The sequence below is a fragment of the Ricinus communis genome, chromosome 8 (genome assembly GCF_019578655.1).
Source record: "Ricinus communis isolate WT05 ecotype wild-type chromosome 8, ASM1957865v1, whole genome shotgun sequence".
NCBI classification, from domain to species: domain Eukaryota; kingdom Viridiplantae; phylum Streptophyta; class Magnoliopsida; order Malpighiales; family Euphorbiaceae; genus Ricinus; species Ricinus communis.
In genome coordinates, this window is record NC_063263.1 from 7,916,306 (window position 1) to 7,927,934 (window position 11,629).

The window sequence follows — 11,629 nt, forward strand, 5'->3', positions numbered from 1 at the left end:
TTTTACTCTGTAATTTTTTAAGTGCTGAATTTATTAATTATATTTTTCTCAAATTTATGGTGGGTGCTTTTCAGTAATATTTTGGTTGTTTTTTAGTTATTTTTTAATTGTTTTACCAAAAAACAACAAAAAAGATTATAATAAAAAAATTATCACTGTTGTATACAGTTTATGGTTCATTTGGGCTTTCAGTAAATAAAAAGAATAATATAAATATACTAGTTAATAAATAATATCATATATAATAATAATTAATTTTATTTTTAGGCGACATGGACTGAAATATTTTAAAAATTTATACTTTATGGCAATCTGTGTTCATGCAAGAAGAGACAAAACTTAGAATAAGAGATCCCACTTTCACATTGGATCTCAAAATTCAAAAACAAAATCAATTGCTTGATTGATTTATTAGGAAAAAAATATATTATTATGATCTGCCAGTCAAAAAGAAATTCAAAATTCAGAAGAAAAAAAGAAACTCATATTTTCTCTCTGTCTCTGGCGCAAGATTTTCCTTTTTTTCATTTTTAAACGGCCCAGCTTTAGCCACCTAACCGAAAACACCCTTATCCTCATCTTTCTTCCATATTTACCCTTCTCGTTTTCTCGAAATTACTTTAACACCCACATCAGAACTACTGAAAATTTCTGTTGTAATTTCAGGGAAGCACAGGGACAAATGCTGTGACATGCCCACCAATCGGACAGGGCAATAACTCTGTCTGTCAATGTCATCCCCGCGCTAGGATCCCCAAATCCAGCCAAAAATTGGCGGAATCTCCGCTACTGATCAAACGTTTCGTCATTTCTATTTCTTTCAATTTCTCGCCCATTTCAAATTCTTTAAAGCCCACCAAGAAATCTCAATTCCTTCTCACGAGCACATTATATATGCACTCAAATCTTTCACTCCACTCATTTTCTTGATTAGGGATTCCAAGAAATTCGCTTTCTTGATTAGGGTTTCATTTTAAGAACAAGAAAAGGAAAAAGAAGATGAAAGCTTCTTTAAAGTTTCGTGAAGAACAGAAGCCTTTATTTAGAGCTAAAGTTCCATTGACTATCTTAGGGTTACCATTTCAATCAGGAATTGTAGCTGGTGAGTCCAAAGAACTCACTCTCAATCTTTCTACTTTCTTTGAATCTGGACCTTCCATCAAGATTGCTTACCGTCCTAATGATGTTTTTAATCCTTTTTCTCTTGTTGTCAAGACTGGAATGGGTGCTTTCGGTTCCCCAATTTCAAGCTCGTTGCTAATGAGTGCCGAATTCAATTTGCTTAGTATAGGAAACCCTAGTTTCATGCTCCATTTCAAGCCTAAATTTGGGGATTTTTCAATCAAGAAATCTCAATCTTCTAGTGCGTTCGATAAAAATGGGAACTGGACTGGGTCTTTAGATAATTTGAATGACGATGGGTCAATTGAAGTTGTGGATTCTCCTGTGTTGTCTAATGGACTTTCTGAGAAGAAAATTAGGGTATTGCCACAGCCTACTGCTAGTGCTATTGTTGGGGCCTTTTCTGGTGTTGAAGTCACGGCAAGTACTAAGCTTCCGGTGAGAAGTCGTGCTATGATGAATTTTAGGTGGGGAGTTAGAGTTCCTGCTGAGATTAAGAGCGGTAGTAGTGATTCAATGGCTGGTATTAACTTTAGAAATATTCCATTTTTAGTGATGAATAAGATAGGGATAGAGCATGTCGATAGTTGCGATGATTCAAAATCAAAAGGGAAAGTGATGACCCCTCTTAATGTAACAAAGTTGGGGTCTGAGTTGAGAAATGTTGATATGGCAGAGGCTTGTCTGAGTGTTAAGAAGCAGATGGAGGTTTTGCAAGCTGAGAATGGGCTACTGAAGAAAGCTGTGGATGATCTTAGGCAGGAGATATCAGGTAGATTGAGTTTTCCGGTGGCAGATTCTAATGCTGGTAGACACAGAGATATTGAGAGGAATGCGATAAAAAATGGTGGGGGTAGTAGAGTTGAAAGGAGAAGCAATGAAAAGAAAGCAGTGGAAAGTGATGTGAATGAGGAGTTGAAGAAGGCTTTGAAGGGAAATGTTGGTGTTAGTGGTGCTTGAATTTGTCGATATTGCTGATGGGTATATAAATATGAATGCTGCTAAGTTAAGTGGTTTACTAGCAGGTTTGTTATCTCAATTACTATGTTATTTTTGTAAGGTTAGCTTTTTGGATTTATAAAATGTGCTCTATAATGTTGCTTTGTTAGTTCAGTATGAAATGAATGATATAGTAGTGCAATTTGATAGTTTAGCTTTAGTAGCTCTTTTAGATTGTGTAGTTTGAAGAATAGCTCGATGAAATGGATCTGAACAAATGAAGAATATTAAAACATAGATGTTGAATATAATACTTTCCAATCAGTATTGCGTACAGATTTGACTCTTGCTGCATCAGAAGTTAGGAGTTAGGATTACTGCTGGTTTATTGGATCTGATAGCTGAAAGATGACGCATTCCAATCATTTTGAAGCATTTGTTAGTGCCAGCTATGAGTAGATTATGCATGTGGGGATTAAGAAAATAGCCCTCAATCATGCTAATTTTATTACAGAACTTTCATAAATTCAAACTTTACAAGCACGCAGATTAACCCTGTTCAATAACAAACACACGCAGGAGTTTTATTTATTTACATTGTCTTCAGATCCGAAGCCATAATTTTTGTTTAGCATCTTGCTTAGCCAGAAACCTTATTGGACTTGATCTCAGGCTTCATTTCTTCCTCTTTAGGAATGGTCACTGTAAGCACTCCATTCTCCATGCTAGCCGTAACTTGATCCATCTTTGCATTCTCAGGCAATCTGAACCTCCTTAAAAACTTGCCACTGCCTCTTTCAATTCTATGCCACTTGTCATTCTGCTCCTGCTCTTTCTTCCTCTCTCCACTAATTTGTAGGATTTTCTCCCCTGTTCCACCTCTACTTTCACCACCTCTTTCTTTAGCCTGGGAAGATCAGCTTTGAAAATGTGGGCTTCTGGGGTCTCTCTCCAGTAGATTCTTGCATTTACGAAAGCTGAGGTTTTGCATGCTGAAGAAGGTACATTGGCTAATGTGGAGGTGAATAGGCCATCAAAAGGATCCCAAATTCTCTGGCTGCAAAAGAAGCTGGGAATGATGGATGATGCCATGTTTGTAATGTTCCCTAGAGAACTAAATGAGATGAATATCTTGCAGGAGATGATCCAGAGGTTGATTTGATCTGATTCTTGATGATATAGAAGTAGTGTGAGCAAGTTATATATATGTATTATTATAAGAAAGACTAGAAGATGATTCTAGCTTTTTCATGCAAAAGTAAAAGAAAATTCTGGTATTTTCTTGGTCAGTCCAGTGTCATTTTCTTGTCACCAAGGTTAATATGATGATGGATGGCAGATGACCCATTCTCGTTCATTCTCTAATCTTCTAATTTCTATAGGTTATAATATAGATAAATTTATTGTATGGGGAGGTCATAAATTTATTTTTCATCATAATGAAGGATGAAAGGAACGTCATGTTTCAATCATGAGTCACAATATGCAGCATCAATTTATGTGAGATACAATAGAGTCCAAAGAAAAGAAAACTTGGATTGCTAGTCTCTATAGTTGACAATTGAATATAAAAAAAGTGGAGGCTAAGTATCAATAGTTCTAACTTGTAAGCTGTAATGGGTAGTCTTTTCTTTATGAAAAATTATCAAGCATATAGGTAGGTATTTGGTCAAGTTTCTTCAAGCTTGTGATCTCTTCACATCTTAAATTTTAGAGAGGGGATTGACAATTTAATATGTTAGGTATCTTCTGATTAGTTTGAATATGGTGCCAATCACAGTTAACATATATCTTTTTGATTGATTAGTTTGAATGTGCTAAAACATGTTGATTAATAATAATCCACATAATATGAGTATATTCTAATTTTGAAGGAGTGCCAACATGAAGATGTTGAGGTCTAACTTCAGGAGATTATATTTTCTTTTAGTAATTAACCCATCCATAAAAATTCTCCAACTTCAGGAGATTATATTAGGTTTTTGAACTTCTTTAACAAATGCAAATGACCCACAGGATTACATGGGAAAAAGACAACCTAAAGTACAAGTTTCTCCTAGTACTACTGAATCCCCAAGCAGACTTCCCATTTATTTGTATTGGAGGAAGAACACAAGATAAGAAACATCATATTTCGTTGTGGCAAACCCACTTGAAGTTGAGATCCCAGGAACTAGAAGCCACATTTCTGAGCATGCTCGTTCTGGAAAAACCATAACCTTTCTTTGTATAAGTACTGTACTGGTGTTACTTCTCCTGAGAGCAACACAAACTTTCTATGATTACTGAATCATGAGGATGTCAGAAGAAGCACCAAGAGCCCAGCCAGCTCACTCAATCTATATGTCCATGCTTTTTTAGTTTATGAGTTGTACATACATGAAAGCGATCCTGCTTGTCCACTTTCCTTGGATTGGAGCATCTTCTTCCTGAATTTCTACTGCTACAACAACCTCTGTTAATAATCTTCTTCAGCATTCAGACTAAAACAAGCATCTTTTATTCGTAATCTGTCGAGAATTTTCATAAACCTATAATTATTGCCGTAATTACCAAGTAGATCGGAGGACAAAGTTTACTTAAATGGACTAGAAAAGTATAGCTTAGTTCATTTCTGACTTTCTCTTGAATGACATTTCCGACTTTTCCTATTCTAGAGTGATTGAAATAAATTGAAGAATTCAAGGGCGTTTACAACTCAGACAAAATGTTGGCAGCGGTTTCAGTTTGATATTACAAGACAAAAAAAGTTGCTTTCAATTCAAATGTATCACTTCATTTATTGTTGATGGATTTTCTTCATTAGTTGTTTTTATTATCACTTACATCCAACAATCTCAAACAAATCAATTGATTGATTGCCGAATGTTTTTCAGATCAAATCATGAGCCCAGCCAATTCATACAAAGAGCTTGGAAATGAATCATTCATTAATTGCAAACATAAGGCTTTAGGATTTTATTCCAGTAATTGATGAGTTTCATACATGAACTTCACATTTTTATAATTTATATTTTTAAATTTATTAAAATGACTTCAATAATGTGTGAATTCTAAAATCCATCAGGTGACAGTTCAAGTTGCTTTATTGAAAGAGGTTCTATGGAATGCCAAAAGAAACAGTCAACATATAAAACAAAATTTTGTTATTTGCCTGAGACATAATGATTTCATTTGTGTGTATTTGTATCGATTTTAGCTGCCAACAAAATTCCTACTGTTGTGTCATCACTTACGACTGCACAGTTTTGTCTCCAGAGTTGATCCCAAAACAGCAGAATAAAAACAAAAAAAAGAAGATAAAAACAAAAGAACAAAAATAAAAGAAGGTAACCATGCCAAAACCAACATATATATATATATATATATATATATATATATATATATTAATTAATAAATAATTTTCTAATCGGATAACGATATTAGTTTTATTTTAAAAAATAATATGTTAATATTTTTATTATTTTATTAATTAACAAATTAGTTTTGTAATTGAATAATAATTCAAATTTTATAAAATAACATATTAAATTTTATTTTAATATTATATCCAATAATAAATTAATTTTTAATTATATAATAAATTCTTAATCTTAAAAAATAATAATATCAATTATATTGTAGTATTAACAAGAATATAAAAATAACTGATTTGCTTAAACCCGAAGATGAAGGAAGTCCGATTAAACCCGAATGTGAAGGAAGTCGGTCGCTAAAGAAGAAGAAGAACTGCAGGAAACCTAACAGACACCTGAAAAAGTAAAATTTGAGACTGTCAGTCTTAACAGTGAATTAAAATCATATAATTTAAAGATAAATACAACCATTTCAATAAAATATATATTTAATCAAAACAAAATATTATATCATATATTAAAACACGTGTTATGCCATGATTCAGAAAAATACAATTTCAACGTTATGGGATGAGTATCTCAGCAGTTACTAGCGGCCTTTTAACTCTCTTATTCCAATAGCACTAGCATTCAAAGAGCGAAGCTCAACTAGGGTCCTTAAATCCAGCCTAGTCACTTGATTCCCAATAAAGCCGGTGACCAGAGAGTAATGCTCGATCGGGGCAAATTTTAAAATAATTTTTTTACTACCTATCTCTGATTAATACCGATGTGCACAAAGTCATAATGCAACCATACAAGTAGCATGTTCTATTGTCGCCTCATCCTGAATTTACAACCATAGCATCAATAATAATTAAAAAAATAGCGTAAATCACAAGCATACATAAATTATTCAATGATATATCAAGAATTAAAATTGAATAGCCTCGAGTAGCAAACATAAAAATTATAATAATAATAATAATAATAATAATAATAATAATAATAATAATAATAATAATGATATTGATAATAACGAAAATAAAATTAATAATAATGATGCTAATAATATTCATAATAATTATTAATCAAATAAAATTAATAATAATAATAATGCTAATAATAATTATAATAATTATTAATCAATTAACATTGTATTTAATTTAGACATGACATAAGAGCAGTTGATGATAGAAAAAAGGCTCAAATTTGCCCCTAACGTATAACTACTGGTGCAGAGTGGCCCTCCAAGTTTTTTTTTAGCCAGTTGCACACAATATCTCGCCAAACGGAGTTCTTAAGCCTCTCTTTAGAACAAAGCTGAAGAACGTTAAGTTCAAAACATATAACCGTTATTAGGACCCACATTTAAGGAAGCAACTTAATAAAAGCGGGACACATTTGCTAGGCTTTTTTTCCTTACGATATAAAAAGAAATAATGGTGGGAGTTATTGTCCTGTCCCAACAACCAACCTGGTGTAACTGTAAGGGCTAAATCAATCGATTGAAGCTCGTTTTTTCTAATCCTAAGACATACTGAAATTACCATTCAACCATATAGCAAGGAAGTGAGTTACGGCTATGTTTAGATGTATACTGTGTTTGCAAATTGGAGTTAACAGGTATGTTAAAGCTGAAACATGTGGTCTCATTGTTTTATTCTGTAATTAGTTTTTAATATTATATGTTGAGTTGTCCCCTTTGAAATAGTGGTTCTCATATGTGGTGTAAAGTGAGTTAAGTATTGCGATTGCTTTAGCATTGCTTTAATACTTGAGCTATATGTGGTTGTATACACTACGTCTGCTTGCTGTCATAGGAAAATGATTTTAAAATTATTTTTTTATTTTATTTTATGCAGAATGTCTGGTGTTGTGAATCTGAGATTTAACTATGGTGGTAGATGGTAATTACATCAAAAAATTGATTATCTAGATGGTGATATTGATATATTTTATGATTTTGATTCTGACTTTCTCTGTTATGAACATGTTAAAGATAGATATAGGAATTTTCTTGGGTATGCAAATGTGGAACGTATGTTTGTACTTGAACCTGGAAAAGAAATGGAAGATGAACTATATTTAGTTGAAGATGATGAGGGAATTAGGAGAGTTTTGAATTACATTAGCAAATACAATTGGGTAGGAGAAATAGATTTTTATGCTGATCACTCCAAAGAATTTCAACCAAATATTCTGGGAATTGAATGGAATGTTGATATGGATGCATCTGCTGCAGACATTAACAATGAAATGCCTACACAGAGTAGCTATTTCAATCCAAATAATAGAGCTGATGCTAGTCAACCTGAGTCTATTGTTACTGAAGAACCTGTTAATAGTTCCGGTCCTACAGACTATATTAGCAATGAGGAAGAGGATGGTGAATATGATAATGCAAACATAAATGGAAATGATGGAAGTGAAGAATCTAGTGATGAGGGAACTGATCCTGGACAGTCTGCACCTAGAGAGAGGGTCAGATATGATGAAGGTGATGGGCAAAGCCATTTCATGCTTGGAATGACCTTTGCTAATGCTAATGAGGCTAGACAAGCAATAGCAAACTATGGAGTAGCTCTAGGTGTTAAGCTAAAAATCAATCCAAATGAACCATTTAGACTTAGGGTTAAATGCATAAATGAGGAAAGCTGCCCTTTTGTGCTTTTCATTTCAAAAGATGGCAAAAACCCTGGATTAGCAGTAAAGACACTAATACCTGAGTATAGGTGCTTTAAGGATTTCTCACTCCCTAGTGCTACTGCTAGGTTTTTAGCCAATTATTTCAAGGGTAGGATTTATAAAAATCCTTCAATAAAGATAAAATAAATGAAAGATGATGCAGAGAGCTTGTTAAAAATTAATGTTAGTTTGGCTAAGCGTAAAAGGGCTAAGAGGATGATAATCCAAGAAATGGATGGGAGTTTCAAAGTGGAGTTTGGTTATTTGGAAGCATATGCAGCTGTACTTAAAAGTAGCAATCCTGGTATAAAAGCAGAGATTGAGTTATGTAAGGAAGCATTGAAAGAAGGAAGAATGGTGTTTAGGAGGATGTTCTTATGTTTTGATACTCTTAAGAGGAACTGGAAGAGTGGATACAGACCTATTATAGGTCTGGATGGATGTTTCTTAAAGGGGGTTACTAAGGGCCAGATTCTTACTGCAGTAGGAAAAGATAGTGATGATTAGATGGTGCCTATCGCATGGGCAGTGATCAACAAAGAGAATAAGAATAATTGGAGATGGTTTTTGTATTGGCTAAAGCAAGAACTTGAACTTGAAAATGGAGCAGCCTATACTGTAATCTCTGACATGCAAAAGGTGAGCGTTTTTCATTTTCTTTGCATGTATTTATTGGGAGAAGGCTCAAATTTGCCCCTAACATATAACCTCTGTGGAGGGCCAATATACACTAGTGGTTATACGTTAGGGGCAAATGTGAGCCTTCTCCCCTTATTTTTTATTTAGTATACAACCTTTTATAGTGGTTACTCTTTTATGCTTTAGGGTCTCATTGATGTTGTGGAGAATGTCTTACCCCTTGCTGAGCACAGATGGTGTGCGAGGCACATTTACTCCAACTGGTCTAAGCAATAGAGAGGGGGAGGGGAGGGGGGCAATTGAAGAAAAAGTTTTGGATTTGTGCTTGGAGCACATTTGAGGAGGAGTTCAAAGATAATTTAGAGCTTCTTGGTGAAGTGTCAAAGAAGGCAGCAGAAATCATTCTGAAATATCCACCCCATTGTTGGTGCAGGGCCTATTTCTCTAGCAGATCGAAGTCATACATGGTGGATAATAACATCTCTGAATGTTTTAACTCCTGGATACTATAGGCAAGACATAAGCCTATAGTTAGTATGTTAGAGGAAATAAGGCTACAAGCAATGAATCGAATTAAAGAAAAGAAAAAAAATGGTTGACAGGTGGATTAATGACTGAAGTCCAACTTGTATGGCTTTGTTCCAAGATAATAAAGAAAATGCTTCAGGTTAGAGAGTAGTGTTCAATGGTCAGGATGGTTATGAGATTGGGGAAGGTAACAATAAGCATATAGTCTTTTTAGAAAGAAAGTTGTGCACCTGTAGGACATGGGATCTTACAGGAATCCCATGCCAACATGCCATTTGTGCTCTATATCATTCAAAGCTTGATCCTTTTTCATATATCAGTCATTTTTATCATAAGTCAACTTATCTAGCCTCATATCAGTTTCCATTATTGTCAGTCCCTAGTAAAAGGTTTATGAGATGTGAGGAATACCAGGGAATAGAACCTCCTCCATTGACTAAGATATCAGGCAGGCCTAGAAAGAAAAGAATTCAGGGATCAAATGAGCCTAATACAACCAGTAAAACTGGAAAGCTTACTAAGAAAGGTAAGAAGCAGAGTTGTGGTGGGTTGTGTACAGAAGAAGGAAATAAAAGAACTAAGTATCCAAATAAGAATAAGAAGGTAAATACATAGTTTTGCATCATATTGAGTATTTATATTATCTAATTTTTAAAATTGTAATGAGTGCAATTGTTTGCCTTCAACTTTATAAAGAACAGCAGCAAGTGGTCCGAAGCACACCAAAGAATCGCCCAAAGAAGAACAACAACCACTGGTCAAGCAAGCATACCGAATCGCTTGCAAGCGAAGTGCTCCAAAGCACACCAAAGAATGCTCCAAAGAAGTGCTCTAGCAAGCACATCAGCAACTGGTCCAGTAAGCATAACAACAACTGCTTCAGCAAGTACAACAGCAAGTGCTCCAGCAAGCACACCAGCAACTACTTAAACAAGTACAACAACAAGTGCTTCAGCAAGCACACTAGCAACTGCTCCAGTAAGCACACCAGCAACTGAAACTGCAAGAAATTTAGGAGGATAGTGTGTGACAAATTCAAGGAGGACAACTGGTTTTGGATGTCATGTGGATTTGAATACAGGAAGAACAACTTATAATGTCAGGGAACTTTTCATACTTATTTTTTTCTTATAAATATTAGTTTGTGCCATGTTTGATCTGACATTTTGACATTCACAGCTTGGACAAACTACTGAAAGAGTAATTAGTGAAGGTCTACAAGCAGAGGAAATGGAAACTGATCCTAAAACTAGATTCCTAATACCATGTAAAATAGACTTCAGAAGAAGCAAAGAGAAAAGGGATGCATCATCCACTACAAGGACAATTAAATTTACTGGAAATGGCTCAGTTACATTTGCTACTAACCTGCCATTTGAACCTCCAGGACTGCAATGGAGAGGAGGAGTTGCAATTGCCTCTTCACAGTTGCAATTGCCTCTTCACAGTTGCAAGCTCAAAAAGAGCAACTAATAGGCAGACAAAAAAAGAAAGGCAAGATAGTTAGTGATGCTACTACAACAGACCAATAGTTTACCATAAATTATTAGTTTGACTGGAGCACTTTGGTGTTTTCTTCCTTAGAGCTTCCATATTTTTTTAATTTTGTAGCTACTTTGATGTTTTATACCTTAGAGCAAGCATTATCTTTTTTGTCAACATTTAACTGCAATAACAGGTGATGCCAGTAACTTTTGTATATTATTGCTACTCTGGTGTTATTTGCTTGTGAGCAAGTGGTGTTGATACTTTAGCTTAATATTGACTGCAGTATGCCAATGTCATTGCTTTTTGCTCATTGGTTATGATTATGAATGTCGTTTAGCAAATCTTTTCTATTTACAACAATTCATTTCAGTGTATAGCCAGTGTTCAAATCAACTGTCATAATTTCATTTTATCAAACCATTAACAAAATTACACAAATAATAGTTCTGCTCCAAGCAATTTACCACAACTAAATTTCATTTCACCAAATCTCTATAAGCAATCCAAGCTAATAATGCAATTAACAAGACAACAAAATCATTTTTCATCTTCGTGTTTTCATGTTGAAGCTGTTCAATTTCTGTTTCTTTGCTAGCTTTCAAATTCCTTAGCTCAGTCCACATCTTTTTCATTTCAGTTTGCAAATCTCTTTCATTTCTTCCCTTTCATCTTTTTCTCTATCTTCACACTTTGGACTTTTATAGCATTTTCGAAACTTTCTCCATTCACACAATCTTCGATAACCAGATTTTTAACCTTCACAGAACCTTCGACATTCATCGAACCTTCGACATCCAGGACTTTCGGCATTCGCAAAACCTTCGACAGTCACAGAACCTTAGTGTCATTGCTTCCTGTGGTTGTTGAAATCAATTTGTTAATTTAGGATT

General features: G+C 34.3%; 1 protein-coding gene and 1 pseudogene across 4 annotated transcripts; one reads left to right on the forward strand and one right to left on the reverse strand.

Annotated features, from left to right (window-relative positions):
* The first annotated feature begins 483 nt into the window (after positions 1 to 483).
* LOC8266978 lies at positions 484 to 4,911 on the forward strand. 4 transcript variants are annotated; one of them, XM_025158826.2, is made up of 2 exons: positions 484 to 2,147; positions 4,078 to 4,911. In XM_025158826.2, exon 1 carries the CDS (start codon positions 1,000 to 1,002, stop codon positions 2,080 to 2,082), a length of 1,083 nt encoding a protein of 360 aa, XP_025014594.2. In that variant the 5' UTR covers positions 484 to 999; the 3' UTR covers positions 2,083 to 2,147; positions 4,078 to 4,911. The 4 variants fall into 4 exon arrangements, with proteins under 4 accessions (XP_025014594.2, XP_048234081.1, XP_025014595.2 ...); XM_048378124.1 differs by lacking the exon at positions 4,078 to 4,911 and adding an exon at positions 2,734 to 3,426; XM_025158827.2 differs by lacking the exon at positions 4,078 to 4,911 and adding an exon at positions 2,755 to 3,426.
* Positions 2,555 to 3,153, reverse strand: LOC125370867 (annotated as a pseudogene).
* Positions 4,912 to 11,629: the final 6,718 nt, after the last annotated feature.